Source organism: Trichosporon asahii (genome assembly GCF_000293215.1).
Source record: "Trichosporon asahii var. asahii CBS 2479 unplaced genomic scaffold scaffold00005, whole genome shotgun sequence".
Taxonomy (NCBI): Eukaryota; Fungi; Basidiomycota; class Tremellomycetes; order Trichosporonales; family Trichosporonaceae; genus Trichosporon; species Trichosporon asahii.
Window position 1 is genome coordinate 532,535 of NW_014040919.1, and position 17,065 is coordinate 549,599.

Consider the following 17,065-nt stretch of genomic DNA (forward strand, 5'->3'; position numbering starts at 1 on the left):
GGTGGATGTCGACTTCTAGCCCGTGTTATGTAAGAGTGGGGCGCGCGGGCTTTTATGTAAGACCATGATAAGGCTTATCATCGGCAACATCCTACCAAGTTGGCGCCCGTGCCGACGATTACCGAGTTTCTCACCGTGGAACATTCGTCACTCCACCACACACAGCCCGGCGTTTTCCGGCCTTTGCCATGGGACCGGTGGGCGTTTCGGCGTCATATCTCGGATACGCGCTTAGCACGCCGAGACTTCATATCCATCCCGCGGCACTTATAAGAGATGCTCGGGGCACGTCTCCGGCCGGCATACAAACACGCATTCACCATGTCTACCACCTCATACCAGTTCGTCCCACCCAAGGTGTACAACGAACCTTCGTTCGAGTACGCAAAGGGTTCGCCTGAGCGTGCGCTCGTCGACAAAGCTTTAAAGGAGATGAAGGCGCAGCTTCCGTTCGAAGTGCCCTGCGTTGTGGGCGGAAAGGAGATCAAGACGGGGCAGATGATGCAGCAGATCCGGCCCGACGACGTGAAGGGTCAGCCGCTGGCCGAGTTCCACGCCGCTACGCCCGATGTTATTGCACAGGCGATTAAGGGCGCCGTCGCAGCCCAGCGCAAGTGGGCCTCGACGCCGTGGTACGAGCGTGCGACTATCTTCCTCCGTGCCGCTCAGCTCGTGTGCGGCAAGTACCGTTGGCAGCTGATGGCGGCCACGATGCTGGGTCAAGGCAAGAATGTCCTCCAGGCCGAGGTCGACTGTATCGCCGAGCTCGCCGACTTCTTCCGCTTCTCCGTCCAAATCGTCGATGACGGGTACAAGCAGCAGCCCATGACTGTCGTCAATGATGCGGCCAACCGCATCGAGTATCGACCTCTCGAGGGCTTCACGCTTGCAGTGTCGCCGTTCAACTTCACTGCCATCGGCGGAAACCTCGTTATCGTTCCCAGCATCCTCGGCGGTGTCGCACTCTGGAAGCCCTCCCCTATGAGCTTGTACGCCAACTACCTCACCCACAAGATTCTCCTGGAAGCAGGTGTGCCGGGCGACGTAATCCAGTTCATCCCTGGCGACGCTGTGGCGATCACCAAGCAGTGCTTCGAGCACCGCGACTTTGCCGCCCTTCACTTCGTTGGCTCCAGCAAGGTCCTCCGCGACCTCTGGGAGCAGGTCGGCGCCAACATCCACAAGTACCGCTCGTACCCGCGCATCGTGGGCGAGACCGGCGGCAAGAACTACCACCTCCTGCATCCCAGTGCGGACTTCGAGTCGACGATCACCCAGGCTATCCGTGCCGGATTCGAGTACCAGGGTCAGAAGTGCAGCGCCCTCGGACGCCTCTACATTCCCCGCAGCATGTATGAGGCTGGGTGGCTAAACCAGCTCGTCGAGCAGGTGAAGACAATCGTTCAGGGACCTGTCGACCAGTACCCCTCGTTCATGGGCCCGGTCATCAGTGAGCGGTCGTTCGACAACATCCTGTCTCTTATCGAGGCGGCCAAGGCCGAGGGCGGGGTCGTCCTCACCGGAGGTAAGGGAGACAAAAGCGAGGGTTACTATGTCCAGCCGACTGTGATCCTGACGAAGGACCCGAAGTCCGTCACCATGACAAAGGAGATCTTTGGCCCGGTGATCACAGCATACGTTTACGAGGACGACGAATTCGAGAACATCTGCGACCTCATCGACGATACCACCGAGTATGCCCTCACCGGCGCCGTATTTGCGACCGACCCGCACGCCCTCGCCCGCGCGACAGAGATCCTCCGATACTCGGCCGGAAACCTGTATCTGAACGAGCGCACCCCCGGAGCCCAGGTCGGACAACACCCGTTCGGCGGTAACCGCTCCTCAGGCACGAACGACAAGAGTGGCACCTGGGCCCATTTCTCCCGATTCGTTTCGCCCCGCACTATCAAGGACAACTTTGCCTCGCCTCCCACTCAGTTCACTCACCCCTCCAACGTGGCCTAAGTTGTAGAGCATATGTATGGATCGTACTGCGAGGTGTCTCGGGAGCAGGATACTCGGGGCCGACGCCCGAGCGCTGACGAGCGGAGTTCCGGCTTCCCCGCCAGTAGGCGAGATGGCCGAGCGGTCTAAGGCGCTGTGTTAAGGTTCCGCACCTCGGATCTCCGAGGCCGACGTTCTCTTCCGCAGTCTTCGGACGTGGGTTCGAATCCCACTCTCGTCAAGCGAGTGGTCGCACACTCCCTTACGCCAACCTTTTTCGATATGGAATTGTGTCGCAGAGCTGGCAGAGGAATGGAACTGGAACGGCGTCATTAGGCCGGAGTGGTAAGGGAGGTGGAGGTTGACTGGTGTCTCGCTCTTAAGTGGTGAGCCGCGAAGGGTCCGTAATCGGCTCTGCCACCTCACATGCATTCCCTTCGTCGAGGCACGTCGTCGGGCAGAACTGATCCCAGTTGAAGCTCGACCGCTCAAGTTGGCCACAGCGGGGGGCGCAGACTAGGTCTTGCGCCCGAGACACATGTGGCACTTGTTCGATTTTTGACTTCACGTCAGCCGCCAACTCACTACATTCTCAATCTCTCCCTTTCGGCCACCACTGTCCATGAAGGGTTGCAGACAGACCATGGACAAAAAGGTCCTCGCCGGGATTTGAACCCGGGGCCACTCCCAATCCGTCTTCGAAGAGACGAGGAGGCAAAGCTCAAGATGTTAGATCACCCTAAGAGAGTATGATAACCACTACACCACGAGAACGTCCGATGGACAGACGATCGCCCTCCGCCGCGCTGGCCCAGGACGGCTCGCAGCTCGGATTCCCTGTCGAAAGCAGAGCAAGCAGACTTGGTACGATGGGCCGAGACAGGTGGTAGTGCCTCAAACAGCCTATCACGTGCCATGACGTAGTACGAACGGAGTCGCAGCTCACACACGGAATCGTAGGATTGCGCTCCAGCCACACTTCCGAGATTCGGCGCGCGTGGCAGAGCGAAAGACGAGACCCTGTCCCAAAGTGTGGACTGCCAAGCGACCGTGGTAACTCTGTCACGGAAAGGCTGGCTGCACATCTCAACCCGTTCAGTGTCCTCTGCGGCTTCGGCGCGATCAGGCGACTCCGTCAGGAGCGATGAGTCCGACTCCGACGCTGATCCCCACCAGGCAAGATGGCCGAGCGGTCTAAGGCGCTGTGTTCAGGTCCCTCTCCGATCTCCATCGGAGCTGATTCCAAATCGCAGTCTTCGGGCGTGGGTTCGAATCCCACTCTTGTCAACGAGAGCATTCAGTTGCTCACTAACTGGTCTTTTTCTGTGAATCTGAATTCACATGTCAGGTGGCGCTGAAGGTTCCAGTGAAACGAGGCGGGGTCATGGACTGAGATAACTTGGCTAACCTGATGCGAGATCTATCCAGTGTTGAGGGATTTGTCTGTCAGGCAGAAGGGTTATAGGACCTGACTGTTACCGACTGGTCGGGTTGCCTTGCTGCCTTTCATCAGGTCCAGAGACACACGAGCTCTGCACCCCCGACCTTCATCGGGCCCTCCTCTTGCCTACCGAGTAACTCTTGGGCATCCTCGGGGCAGAGTGCGACGGCGTCGCTGACGCCATCCCGCCGAGCTCGGCGCCGCCCTCATCCCGGCGAGATGGCCGAGCGGTCTAAGGCGCTGTGTTAAGGTGACCACCCGTCCTCGAACGGGCTCTCCTCCGCAGTCTTCGGACGGGGGTTCGAATCCCACTCTCGTCAAAGAGGGTATTCAGTTGCCTCCTTACGCCTAACCTTTTGGTCTCCTGGACGGAAGACCGAACTGGCATTCGGCGTGGATGGAAATTTGACCAAAACTCCAAGTAATTGGTTCAAGTGCCACTCGGACACCCACCTGTACTCCGCCGTCGGAACGTCGTTTGGATCACGCGTTTTTCAATTCCTCATCCGACCACTGCTTCGGAGCTACGAGTCTGCTGGGTACGTACATATTAAACATTCAACTGAGTGGTTCAAAAAGTCTCCTAAACCTCTTCAGGAAGGAGGTATTCACTGGGACGAGGGCGGATCGAACGCCCGACCTCAAGAACTGAAGCTTCACTCTCGCGCTCTCCCAACTGAGCTATCATCCCGACCACGGACATTCGGCATTGCTGCCGGGATGTGAAACCGCCAGCCTTGGGCAAGCTCGCTCGATGGTATCTGGAGCTGTGTAGCAGAATGGACCGCTCCAGTCGCTGCTTTTCACCAACACGAGTCAGTGTGCAGAAGGTAGCGCGCCCGTTCTCCGCACGCTCTATCGCTCAGCCGATGGCTCGTGGTCGTAAGCCACTTACTGACGATCTCGGACCCCGCTGTGATGTGCGGTAGCCGGAGCGTGGCATCCAGTAGGCGAGATGGCCGAGCGGTCTAAGGCGCTGTGTTAAGGCTCTCGGTCTCGGAACTCCGAGTCCGATCAGCTCTCCGCAGTCTTCGGACGTGGGTTCGAATCCCACTCTCGTCAAGCGGGTGCTCACGCACTCCCTTACGCCTCCCTTTTGAGTTTCTCCTCGTTTCCCGGCAACAGTGGACGTGCGATAAACTTGTAGACCGCAGTCACGCCACTAACGCCGCACAGGCAGCAGCGATGACGGTTATTAACTTGCATATCTGGTCTCTGTACTATGATATTGCTACGAGCTCACTGGCTACACTGCGGATTGGATGCTGTCGTGCGGACCGGCATCGTTAGGGTCGACCTGGTCGGTCTTGCGTGGCCTCACAGCGTCGTTGCGGATGAAGAGGATGGAGACCAAGGCGATTCCCTTAACTGATGTCCCACCCATCAGCATTCGTTTCTACGCAAGCCCGTAGGCGGCCTGGCCGGCGGTCCTGGTCGCAGCCCCTTGCGGGTAACTCAATTGCCTCTTGATGTCCTCGTATATTTCACTCCACTCAGATGGTGTTCCTCCGGTAGAAGCTCGAGCAGCTTCTTCAGCTTCTTTGGAAGAGTATCCGCCCAAACAAGCCCGGCGGCGTCCGCCGGCGCCGATCGGCGCCGATCCCTCCGCGTCGTTCAGCAGGCGAGATGGCCGAGCGGTCTAAGGCGCTGTGTTAAGGTTATCGAGGCTTCGGAACTCCGAGCCTCGGCATCACCTCCGCAGTCTTCGGACGTGGGTTCGAATCCCACTCTCGTCAAGCGAGTAGTAGCATACTCCCTTACGCCTCGTTTTTAGACGGCCATGCTGCTGCACAGGGTATAATGTATGCATTAGGTTCGTGCGTTCGTTATTGATCATGAGCGTTATCAGAGTGACAGATATGGGAGGATGTTTGGGGCAAGGTAATTAATATGCCGGTGCAGGTGCAGGTGCGGTCGAGGCTAGGAGTGGAGGCAGACCAGATACAACGAGACAACGAGAGTCAAAGCGAACAGTTACACAAGATCATGGGTTGATGGCCAGGCGCGGGAGTCGGGCCCCTCGGTGGCTTAAGAGCCCCCGATCGGGTTCGAGCTTTCAAATTCGTTGTTGAGTTCCATGGAGTTGCGGTCCGGGGTGACACCAAGGCCGTTGCCCATGAGCAGCAGGCAGGGCAGTCCAGGGAGGATGGCTAGGAAACCAGCGACGAGCATCCTGATTTGAACCTCCGCATACCCGGACTGAATGGCGGAGCGCGTCTGGCTGCCAACGGGATAGCTCAGCTGCTTGGGTAGACTGTTGAAGATCTCCTTCCACTCAGAGCGGATCTCCTCGGGCAACTCAAGCTGGAGCTGCTGTGGAAGGGTGTGGTTCCAGATCGCGGCTGAGAGCGCCTTGCCCACCGCCTTGCCCATGCGCTCGGACATGAAGAGGAGCGCGAGCAGGGCTGGCTGGTCCTTCTTCCGGTTGAGAAGCGACGACGAACGAGGTCAAGAGATTGAAAGAAGCGACGGCGGCGCCGATTAGGAACTGCGGGCCGATGACGCGGTACAGTGGAGTATCGGGGTCACGGAACAGCATCATGAGGTTGACGCCGAGACAGAAGAGCAAGAAGGCTGTGACAAGGAGGGCGCGGGGATGACCGAACTTGTCCGCCACGAAGGCGATAGCGACCTCAGCGATGGCTTCCATTCCTTCCGGGATTGCCGCAATCCATCCCGCCTCCGCGACGGAGCGATCGAATACCAGCTGCAAATACGATGTGTAGTACCCCGACCAGGCCGAGACGGCGACTGCACGTCAGCGAATCGGAGAGTTCGCTGTAACTCACTGTTGCTACAGAACAGCAAGCCACAGGCTCCCAGCATCATGCGATCTTTCAGCAAGCCGAGCGGGATGAAGGGGTTGGGGACGGCCCATTGCACAGCCGCGAAGGCGGCGAGCAACACACATCCGCCCGTGATCATCCCGATGATGTACCCGCTCTTCCAGGTTTCCGAGGCGGACTCGGCGGCGGAGAATGACACGAGCAGGAGGTTGCTGCCGACAAGGAAGAAAAGGGGGCCAGAGATGACGTGCGCTTGAGGGAAGAACTGAAGCTTGCTGCTCCAAGAGCGACGGCAGCGGCCGACGTCATTGCGCTCACGGGATGGGGGCTGAGCCGTCGGCTGCTGATCGCGAGTGTGAGTGTGGCACCAGTGGGACCAGTGCATGAAGGCCGTGCAGATGCAGAGGACATTCATTGTGATGGCGAGGGAACCGTAGCACCAGCGCCAATGGTCTTTGGTGAGGTTCTGGGCGAGCGGGGAGCCTACGAGGGTGGTGAGCAGAGCAGGGCTGGAGTTGAAAGCACGAATGATACTGATATGTGTTCCGTCAGTCGCTTCCAGGAGAAGAGAGTTGGTCGCGGCGTAAATGGCCACCCAGCCAACCGAATATATGATGCTGGCAATGCTGTACATGATCAGCGTCGTTGAAGTTGAGAGCATCGCCAATCCAACGGTAGCGATAACCGCGCCGGATGCATGCAGGTAGAAGCGGTTGACGACCTTCGGAAGCTTGGCAGTGAAGACGGCAGCAAGGGAAATGCAGCAATCGACGACGACAAAGACGGTGGGTGAAAAGCTATGCCCTCCAAGTTCAGAAGTGATGAACGGCGAGACATTGGTGACCGTACTGTTTTGGAAGGCGTCGGTCGCATTGAGAAGCCAACACCTACGAGTGAGCTGACCACTGTCCTTGGAGTGTCGAAAGATAGGCAAAACGCGCACGACTCACGAGATATACAGCAACGCAAGACCACTTCCGTTCCACTTAGGCTCCGGCAAGCGAAGCTCAACAGTGGTGGCCGACCCTCCAGCTACGGCGGGGTTGGCGGTGGCTTCCGAGGAAACGGTGTTCTCAGCGGCGCTTGCATGGTCGACGACAGGGTCGATTGGCACATCCGTGAACGAGTCACTGGCTATGTAGTGTGAGGTGGCAAGACCGACTGATAGAGACGAGGGTGGTTCGTTGTGACTAACGTTGGTAGTGGTGTGGTTCAGAAACGTGGAGGGGCGTGAAGGGCGCGGGTTCTGCGTATCCTCAGCGTTGTTTGTACCAGAGGCGGAGATCAGTGACACCGCTTGGTTGGGCGGCAAACCCACGCTGACTGCATCTTCATGAGCAGCCCTTGCCACAGAGGCAATAGCATAGGGAGCCTGAACGCTGGCGTGCGAGTCCTGCTGCGAGGCTAAGGGCGCAGACACCACGATGCTGGGGATGTGAAAGGCCGTGCGCTCCGTTTCAACGGGTTCATCGGCCCTGTAGGCTGGCGCAGTATCAATCTGGCCGTACGCATCAACAGGGATGGATGTGCCCTCTGCACGGGCAGTGTTTTGAGGTTCAAGGGAGCTTGGGGACAGATCTGTCAACTCAATCTCATCGAGCACAGATAGCGCCGCAGGGGAGAGAAGAGCGGTCCTGGCGTCCTCCTCAGGGCGTTGGTACTCGTCATCCATAGGGACAGCGTTAGGAGGCTTGGGTCGGTGCGGTGAGACCATGTTTGAAGTTTCGACGAGACAAGTCTGACTGCTAGTGTGTGTACAAGGAAGGGATGCGAAGGAGCTGTCGAGGTCGGTGGGAAAAGGAAAGTGGTGGTGGCCTGGAAGCGGTCTCGATGCTCTTGCGCTCTTTTCTAGAATCGCAAGCTCCCCAGCTGACAGCGATGAAAAGTAGCCTCGTGGTGCGCAGCAGCTCGAGTCACAGCATACCATCGGCTTTTGATAGAGCAGGCTGCCCAAGTCCTCATCGTGAAACATGCAGGCTATCTAGGCAGACACCAAGGGCGTCCAGAGAACAGGGTATGTGGCCAGCAAATCCCGAACGTTGAACGATGAGGTAAACACCATCTGCTGCACCTAGTGTGACAGTTCGCCCTTGAGGTATCCTTCCGATAGTTCACGTTGACCCTCGGCGTAGCCTGAGCATGCGAGCAAGCTCGTAATCCTTCTGATCTGCTTCCTGGGCACATCTGGGGATAAGAATTGATCTTTTTGACATGATCAGCGCGCCAGCCATTGCGATCGAGACAGCTTCAACGTTCAGCTCCTTCACCGTCTCCGTAAATATCCAGTTCTTATCTCACTGCCTCGGCGACATATCAGTTTCGCGCTGGCTTCGCCAGATGAGTGATCTGCAGAAGCGGGCGGCGCACGGCGTGCCGTTGCAATTCAGGGTACGACACAGATAAGAGCTCATGCGAACGCTCGGACCTTGCCCTTGTTCTAGGGGCACAAGCAACTTGGCCTTTCCCGTCATGCTGGATCTCGCCTCGTTCCACAGACTGTGGAGCGTCGGAGGAGCGCGCTGAACAGCTATTGTTCTCCGGAACCGATGTGATCGTCCCTCGGCGTGGCTTCTGGCGTTTGGAAAACGCGCGTAGGGATGGACATGGTGCGTGGGTTGAGACAAACATGCACTCGGGTTGACGGCATTCGGATAAGCGGACAGACCGAGGTGCTCGTCATGGGGCAAAGGTCGTGGCCGGGCCAAGAGACTTGTCACAGAGCGAGACCCAACGCCGGGATCTCAGTCCCGGACGCCAACCCCCACCGTCCAGCATCTGGGCGCATGTGCGGAGTCCAGGGGTGTGTGCCGGATCTACAAGGCGAAGTTAGGGGGATGCAATGCAGCAAGGCCGACGCATCAGTCTAGAATGTCTCCTGCACTGTCGCCGAGCACATCAAGGCTTGAGCTCCTAGCAGACACTCAGTCGGGAAAACGTAGAGCATCCTCCGGTCTTGCCTGCGGACGACTCTCATTGACCTTGCTCCTGAGCCATGTTGGCACGCTACACACACCGCGACCTCTTGAAGTCCCATCTCTCTTCGATCTTCACGCCGAATCATTCCGACAAAACAACGCGTAGTCGTCTCTACCTGAGCGCAACTCAAGGCGTGTCCGCACCGAAGGCTGGGTATCCCAGACACCGCGGCGATGTGAGTTCGTGGTCAGCGTGACTAACGGATGCTCGGCCTCAAGTACGCTGTACGTCTTTGAGAGAGGTGTCGTGGTCAGTAAATTGCACCCTTGAGCGCTATGGACCCGTGGGGTGGACGAATGAGGAGAAACACCCGTCCGCCAAGCAAGGCTCCCTGTTCTGCTAGCGCAGCAAGTCCCTTAGAGCTTACACAAAGCACGAAGAACGAGTACGGGAGCTATAAGAGCCGTAATCTGTTAACGGGACTCGCATCCTCAAGACATCGACGGATGACGTTCTTGGCGCGACACCTCTCGGCAGTCCTCACTGTAAGTGATGTTGCTGTCGCCGTCTGCGCCTGTTCCATCGCCCACATCCAAACCATACCAGGATACTCCATACCCCGATTCGTCCATTCTCAACGTCTCACCCTAAGAAAGGTGCGCCGTCGACTCTCACGGACGTCAGCTCAACCTCCACTTAGACCTCGTTGTTCTCGCATCAGTGGAAGCTCTCAGACCGTAGCCTCCGAAGCTCGTGAGTACCTCACCCTGGAATCTTCATGTCCGGCCGTACGTGCACCACGCAGTTTGGACCAACCCACGACTCGACTAGTCGCCATCTTGCCCAATCGTTCCGGAACTTCCCGAGGCCGGGCTGCGGTACCACCCGCCGTGGAGCAGCAAAGCATCCAAGCTCCCACCGTGACACGGATCAGCAGTCTTGTGACAGCTTCTTGTGACAGCTTGTGATTAGCCAAAACTCCCCGTCATTTTCTGCCTCGCGGGCGTCGCGTGCGCGGCACATGCGTAGCAATACAGACCAGCGGTAATCGCACAACATTAGAGTGATTAGCTGCAGAACGCCACCAGATCAGATAACGATCAGCGGTAACTAACCCTGAACCTTGGTCGCTACCCTCGATATTTCATGTACTTACGTAAAGAACTCACCCAACTCAAGACTCACCTCGTTTCCACCCTTACGCAGGAGAGCCAGTCGATTTGGTCCGCTGGGCGAGTGCGCAGGTGGCGAACTATCCATGCCAGCCTTTAACAGTCAGTAAGAGGCCTTTGAAGAATGGTAGAGATAGCGGACTTCGCTCCGGCCGCTCAGGGAACAATTGCTAGAAGGAGACATTGTCCCCGACCTGAACCCTGCCAGCCACCGACATCGGTGACTCACAATGAACAATCCAACAAAACAAGCCGAGCCTTTGAGAGAGCGCGGAGTGCGCTTGCAGCGATGAAGCCATGCACGATGTCTGTGTCTTAGACTCTTTGCTTGTCGCGCGAACAGTAGAGGCGACTGCGCACGGTCGCGGTGAGCGAGACATTCTTGCTTCTCGCGGCACAATGGACGGTACCGAACTCACCAGGGTTGTCACCTTGAGAGGCGCCCGAGCGTGGATGAATGGAGGAGGTAGGAACCCATGGGTGGCGAGTTCAGGATGCGAGTCAGGGGATACGTGCACCTTCGCAAACGATGCATGGCGCTTTCGGGCTTTCAGATGGAGAATGAGGAGAACTCAACGTGGTAGATGGGACTTCACAGAGAACAGAAAACCACAAGCCGCTCCGACGCTCGAAGACGTTTGAGTTGCGGTGCTGGAGTGGCATTTTGAGGAAGGAGAGGCTTTGTGGAGCAATCGAGAGACGTGTCTGTCGCCGCTCGGGGCGTTCCCATCGCCCCTCAAGCTTCTCAGTGGCGAGCTACTTGGTCAACGTTCGGTGGACGGACCATTACGGTACAGTCATCGACGAGGTAGCTGAGGGTCACCATCATGCAGTAGACTAGTCAGGGCACGGCGGAAACAGCAGACAAAACAAGCGTTTGCCCCAGTCGAGGTTGGAGGGTTGGAGCGAAGTGGGGTTACAGTAGAAAGCTGCGAACATAGCTGGCAGCCCCCGCTGGGAACTAGTTTTTGACACGAGGATAGCTTAAGCACGCAATCTTTGGGCCCCGGGCAATTGACTTGCCCGGACAAGAGTGAGGCTGTGGAGGCTCTTGGGGCACCGTGTCCACATGGCAGTGCAGGATATTCAATAGATGGGCACGGCGAGGCGAATGTCTCAAGTCCATGGCGTGGGACCACAGTAACCCCGTGTCACACGACTATGCGGAGCGGACCAGCGGGAGAAGTAGAAGAGTGCTCCACCGCAGGTCTTCAAGGGCATCGACTTAGGGTAATCAGTGGTCGGGGTTCCTGATCGGCGTAAAGAGGCGTCTGAGTGGGCAACTGCGACGGGTAAAGTATTGTAGCACGCCTGCAAAATCCAATGATCGATCATCTCATCGCTATTGTACTATCAGCTCCTATCACTGCAATCGTGATGTCCATTGCCTCCATCTGGTTTTCAGCCAATCTGACGGTCGATCTGACGTGGAAAGCGACTGGCGCTCGCTGCGCCCCTCTCCCCTTCCCCAGGACAACCGCAATTCCGCCAGGATCTACAGTCTGCGTCGTCCGGCTCCCACCCACTCGCCTTTTCGAGCCTTGGTCATGCAGCCATGCTGATCCTGATCTCACGCACAACCTCCTGAACGTCTTTGTCTGTGAATTCATGCATGGTAACACCTTTCATCCCTCGCTTTCTTGTCAGGCGCTGACGGGTGACTTAAACCGGAGTCCCACGGAAAGTCGAACGCCACCGTAGCGAACAAAATCGAATCGCTCGTTGTTCAACCCAAATTGCTTGCAAGCTTCTGAAAATTGCTCCCACAGCTGAGGACCAAGCAATGCCCTCATGCTGCAACTTTCATGCGGTTGCTCTGAACGATTGTGAAGTTATCATCGATCGAAATTCGTTCGACTCTCGACATTTGCTCCTACGGTTGGTTCTGGCGTTCGACGGCCCGTTATAACCCGGTTTAGAGTAGGTCTTCATTCGATATGGCGTGCAATAAGCAGTGGGGATCTCATCTACAATCTAGACCCCACAAACCAGTTTCGAAAGCTGCTCACATTAATCACGGGCGCGATGGCGAAGTCGTGTTGATAGTGAACAACTGGTGTGTGAGAACCCTCAGTTCAGCCATTTAGTATGCGATCGGCACCGGGTTCTTGAACCGGCCGTAGGCCGTCAGGCCCATCACTTCCAGCCCAAGTTGCTTCAGCTCGCATTCGCAGCTTATCACTGCCTGGGGATACGAGTAAGCTGGCCGGTTGTTATCGCGGTCGTACCGCGTGCAAGCTCCTGGACTGAGTGGGAGATTGCACCCGCCCACCGCCAGCGTCCCCAAGAGGACAAGGTCGGCCAGAATGTGGATAGCAACCACGCGCTTGTGGGAATGCATGTTGTGTAGACGATGGCCAAGTGGTAGAAAAGTTGAGACGTGCTTGCAGACGGCTTTGGAGCTGATAGATAGGGGTATAATGATGGTCGGTGGAAGCTTATACAGATGAGGTGGAGACACTAGAAACCCCAATCCCGTGCGAGATCGTCGCGTTGTCGGGATCAATGTCCCACCTCCACTCTGTCACGTGACCAGAGTCCACGCCACCTCATAGCTGTCGTGTTTGTTTACTGTTTGGTTTCTCCTCATGCATCTTCGGATTCTCTTACGCGTGTGACGTGTCGGAAGCGGTACTGTGCCTCAACGTCGGAGAGCCTATTGTGAGACATCCCCCATCCCATCCTGATATTGCGAGGACTTTTGGGGCCCCAACCCATATCGTATTGATCCCATCTCGGTATGTTGGTATGGAGATCCCAATGCATCGTAGAGACGAATCCCAATTGGACATCGCAGGAACCACCGATCCACCGAGCACATGCTTGCGCTGTTTCGATTCGCTTCTTACGGTACGGCGGAGGATGCATGGAGGGGCTTTTAGATATACGGCGCCGGCTGATTGCAAGCCCCTGTGGCTTCATGCCGAACACGGAGACGGTGGCGAGAAGTGGACTCAGGGTCGCGAGCCGGCGACTGTTTTCGAGCAGGTACAGTACCTTGATGGAGATGAGAGACTTTGATGTGCATTGGCTACCAAATCAGAGGTGGTCCTCTACATGGGTGAAGATGGTGATCGGAGCTCTCCCAGGATCGAGGATCGGAGTCCTTGACAGCCATCGCCTGATCAGATGAATTTCAACAATCAAAGACTATGGCGACGGCGGGTGAGGCGATTCTCTCCGCCGGCATCCATAGGATGGGCGTTTGCACTTTCTTCGAGATCCCAATCTATGTAGAAGCGGTTGAGCTCGTTGTGTATCCATCTTTCCAGGGCTGTACGGAGCCGGAGTTCTCTCTGAGGCCGCAGGTTGTGACGTTCCCATACCGAGCCGGGACCGACACGGGACGAGACGGGGCGGCGATATTCAGGCTCCCAATCGAACGTCCAGCATAACCCGTACGCGGGGAGGTGAACATGCACCCAGGAGTCTGTTTCCAGATGGGAGTGGTCGCACGCAAGATGTCCGAATGCCAGATCTGCGCCAGCGCCGCGCCAAGGGGGCTGTTCCGTGAACTGTCTGCCTAAGTGGCGCTCCATAGGTAGTCTCTGGACTGCAATGATCCTAAATGTCTCCGAGACCCCGGGGCGATGGGCAAGGCTTGCGGGAGGGGGAACGAGGACTTTGGCGAAGGCGGTCGTGATTCCTTCTTGTATAGCACTGAATAGGGCAGCGTGCTTGCGGAGGGTAACTGGGGAGATGACAGGGTGGCTAATCTCACGTGAAGGCTTGGTAAAGCTCAGGTAAGAACGATTATCACCCCAAAACGAAGCCGTGGCACATATACCGTCTTTCCGATGGTGGACATGTACATAGTCGGCCACCGGACGTCTGTGGTGCATCGCACAGCCCGTGCATTGGTGTGGAGCTTTTCGGGACAAGGGTAGTTCAGTCGTATCTCCAGTGGCTGAGGGGTCCTGCGGCACGATGGGGATCCTGCGGCACGACACGATGCCTCCAGTGACTGAGAGGTCCTGCGGCACGATGGCTGATAGCTCTTGGTCCCCCACGGCCGCTGCTGCTGGCTCTGGGAAGCGCGGATCTTCCCATTGTGACGTGATTGTCTTCTTTAATCTTGATACGATGCGATCTATGGCCCACATATACGCCACAATATCACGGAACCGTTCAAGGAGGTCGTCGGCCACGTGCTGTGGACAGCCCCTAGGGCTCCCCACAATCTCGGAAATCCGGAGCCACAGCGTATCTAGCTGTTGAACTTGTTCTTTCACCATGCGATCGAGGCCGTTGAAAAGCGGGGACATATCCGGGCGAGTGGCAACGGCCAAAGGCGGTCGCTGCCCATGCAGAGTGTCCCATCCCCTCTTCCATGATTCGGGCACTTTCAGCCTTGGCATCGATCCCGACGGGAACACAGAAACGTCGTCCATCAAGAGGGCGCAGCAGAGAGCGAAGATCATGGCAATGCTGCTTCCAATGAGGGTCTTTATCTGGGTATCGTCGTAGACATTTTGGATGGCTAATCGCGCCGTGCTCTCCGAGACGAGGCTGAGGTGGTCTTGAAGAAGAGGGTGTACCCTTTTCGCGCCAAGAATGGCCTCCCCAGATAAATAGTTTTTTGGAGCTTGAGGAAGCGCGGCAGCCCATACCCCGTCCGCAATCGTGGCTCCAATCATCCCACCCAATTTGTCGCATACACTCAGCATGGCGAGCAACATGGCCGTATGATCAAGATGTGCGGAATGAAGCAAGGCCACCTCTTTGACTCCATCAAACGAAGAGCGAGACATCGCCATCACTGCTTCTGCTACTATCAGGAGGGAAAAGGAGTGACCAATCCGCTGCGCGGCAATGAGGAACAACAGACCCAGGAGGTAGGAGAAGCAGCCCAGCACGATGACGTACTTGAAGTGGCCTGTCCGCCAGACTATTACTCCTGCTACTACCCTTGATACCGCTTCCGCCGCGGTGGCCATGGAAAGTAAGTGATAGGATGTTGTCTTGGACAGCTCATAGGCCATCTGATGGAAAGGGTGGAGATGAGTACTCCAACACGAGTGGGCGACTACAATGTCAGCGGATCGATGTGATGCGGGCAATACACTTACACTTCCAGATGACGGCCATAGCGCAGATCGCAAGCATGTTCCTGCTCCGCAATGGCGTCAGGATGCTGTCACCGGTACCATCGTCGGCCTCTTTTGCCGTGATCTTCCTTGCGAGGAAATTTCCTATAGAGCGAGGGAGGAACTTTCGGACTTCGGGAGCTTTCGAGTCCGGAGATAGAAACGACGTTAATGTACGTCTAAACTTCTCATTCTTCAGAGCTATTAGGAAGGCGAGAATGCCGAAGAACAGGACGACGACTGGAATGGCGACGGTCCACGAAACAACACTGACCTGGACCAGCCATAACACGACAAAGACAACTAGTAACGTTGTGACGACAAAATATGTCGTACCGGGTTTTAAATTTTTCACCACGGGCCAAATGACACGAAAGGAGATTGGTTCCCTAGGGGGGTTTGGGATTCGCAGGGTGTTCGCCCGGCCGAAGAATGCCTTAGCAGCATTGGCGAGCCGCTCAGATCCCCCGAGAAAGTCGAAATCAGCAGCCCTTCGTCGGTAGCAATGCAAGAAGCCGACTAAAATCAGCCCAAGCGCGGGCATAATCCCAGCAAACACGGCGATCGCCGTCCGCAACTGGGAAAGTGACAGAGTCCTACGCATCTCTGGGACTAGAAACGCAGTGATCGCCCAAGGAGACGTTGCGAAGGCGTACCCCAGTGCTCGGTATCGGATGTCGAGGGTGTCGGCAATGAGCACGTCAATCAAGAGTCGGAGCCCTGTGAACCCCATCCCGTAGAAGACTTGCCCTGCACTCCGCACGGCCACTGTTCGAGGCACTGCGAAGAGGCCCAAGCCAATGGTCGAGAAGAAGACGGAGAAAAAAACCGCCACAGCACGCGTCTGGAATTCCAGCGACCACGCAGTCGCAAACGCAGCGCACACTGTGACCAGATCTGCGATGATATACGCAGAATTCCGAGCCTCGTCACCGTTGGATAACGTCGCAGAAGGCGAGACGCGACCGTTCCAAAGGATGCTGTGCTGAAAGGCATTTGCGGCACAGTTCAGCCAGATTCTGTTCGTCAGCCTCAGCTCCCCGCCGTCCAGTGCGAACATGAGATATAGGTACTTGAGTTCTTTGAAATCCCAAAGCGTGGCGGGGTCATGGCACGCACTCTTGCGTAGTAATCGATGCGACCTTCGGAAGTACTCGCGCATCCAGTTCTCGCCTGCTATGATGTCTTTCAGACCATGTAAGAACTCATAGTGTACGCGCTCATCATAGAGATCGGGTACAGAGACGGGGAAGACGTGCGCGGGGATCGTACCGGCGGTGGGCTCTGTCTGGGGGTGTGCGAGAACGAGAAAGTCGGAGCGCGAGTTATAGCGCAGGTGATCCAGCGCCCATCGGAAGCACGTCCACCAGCTGTAGAAGATGTCTCGAGTCTCATTGTCGAGCATAAATGCTTGCACCTCATCTTCTGGTCGAGGGTTTCGGGGATCAATGATAGGAAGCGTTCCCTGCCGCGCTGGCGGGAAATCGACGAGGTTGTCTCCCATTGATCAATCGGAAGGACGTAGAGTTGTAGGTGATGACCTGTCAAGAATTGTTTGCGCATCAGTGTCTAACTCTGCGTCAAGAGTGGGAGGTATCGGGTTAATCCCAGACCATACATCAGCTGCATTAGCCTCACCTCCGTGGTGCCACGCCAACTGCCCCAAGCCTATTGTCCACAGAAGACCCTAAGGAAGCACTCAGCGAACTGCCTGCA

At 56.7% G+C, this 17,065-nt stretch overlaps 3 protein-coding genes and 7 non-coding genes across 10 annotated transcripts; 6 read left to right on the plus strand and 4 right to left on the minus strand.

Annotated features, from left to right (window-relative positions):
• Nucleotides 1–321: 321 nt before the first annotated feature.
• A1Q1_05468 (uncharacterized protein) lies at nt 322–1,968 on the plus strand (the record flags this gene model as incomplete). The annotated part of the gene is made up of 1 exon (XM_014328106.1): nt 322–1,968. One exon carries the CDS (start codon nt 322–324, stop codon nt 1,966–1,968), a length of 1,647 nt encoding a protein of 548 aa, XP_014183581.1.
• A 106-nt stretch (nt 1,969–2,074) lies between these two features.
• Nucleotides 2,075–2,188, plus strand: A1Q1_t061. Its single transcript has one exon. It is a non-coding gene; the product is annotated as a tRNA-Leu (tRNA).
• Nucleotides 2,189–2,601: 413 nt separating this feature from the next.
• On the minus strand, nt 2,602–2,721 carry A1Q1_t067. Its single transcript has one exon. It is a non-coding gene; the product is annotated as a tRNA-Pro (tRNA).
• Nucleotides 2,722–3,122: 401 nt separating this feature from the next.
• Nucleotides 3,123–3,234, plus strand: A1Q1_t062. The gene has a single exon. It is a non-coding gene; the product is annotated as a tRNA-Leu (tRNA).
• A 367-nt stretch (nt 3,235–3,601) lies between these two features.
• A1Q1_t063 lies at nt 3,602–3,708 on the plus strand. The gene has a single exon. It is a non-coding gene; the product is annotated as a tRNA-Leu (tRNA).
• A 292-nt stretch (nt 3,709–4,000) lies between these two features.
• On the minus strand, nt 4,001–4,079 carry A1Q1_t066. Its single transcript has one exon. It is a non-coding gene; the product is annotated as a tRNA-Phe (tRNA).
• Nucleotides 4,080–4,337: 258 nt separating this feature from the next.
• On the plus strand, nt 4,338–4,450 carry A1Q1_t064. Its single transcript has one exon. It is a non-coding gene; the product is annotated as a tRNA-Leu (tRNA).
• A 558-nt stretch (nt 4,451–5,008) lies between these two features.
• A1Q1_t065 lies at nt 5,009–5,124 on the plus strand. Its single transcript has one exon. It is a non-coding gene; the product is annotated as a tRNA-Leu (tRNA).
• A 563-nt stretch (nt 5,125–5,687) lies between these two features.
• Nucleotides 5,688–7,888, minus strand: A1Q1_05469 (uncharacterized protein; the record flags this gene model as incomplete). The annotated part of the gene is made up of 3 exons (XM_014328107.1): nt 5,688–6,139; nt 6,202–7,061; nt 7,125–7,888. 3 exons carry the CDS (start codon nt 7,886–7,888, stop codon nt 5,688–5,690), a joined length of 2,076 nt encoding a protein of 691 aa, XP_014183582.1.
• A 5,517-nt stretch (nt 7,889–13,405) lies between these two features.
• Nucleotides 13,406–16,853, minus strand: A1Q1_05470 (uncharacterized protein; the record flags this gene model as incomplete). The annotated part of the gene is made up of 2 exons (XM_014328108.1): nt 13,406–15,288; nt 15,332–16,853. 2 exons carry the CDS (start codon nt 16,851–16,853, stop codon nt 13,406–13,408), a joined length of 3,405 nt encoding a protein of 1,134 aa, XP_014183583.1.
• Between the last annotated feature and the right edge of the window lie 212 nt (nt 16,854–17,065).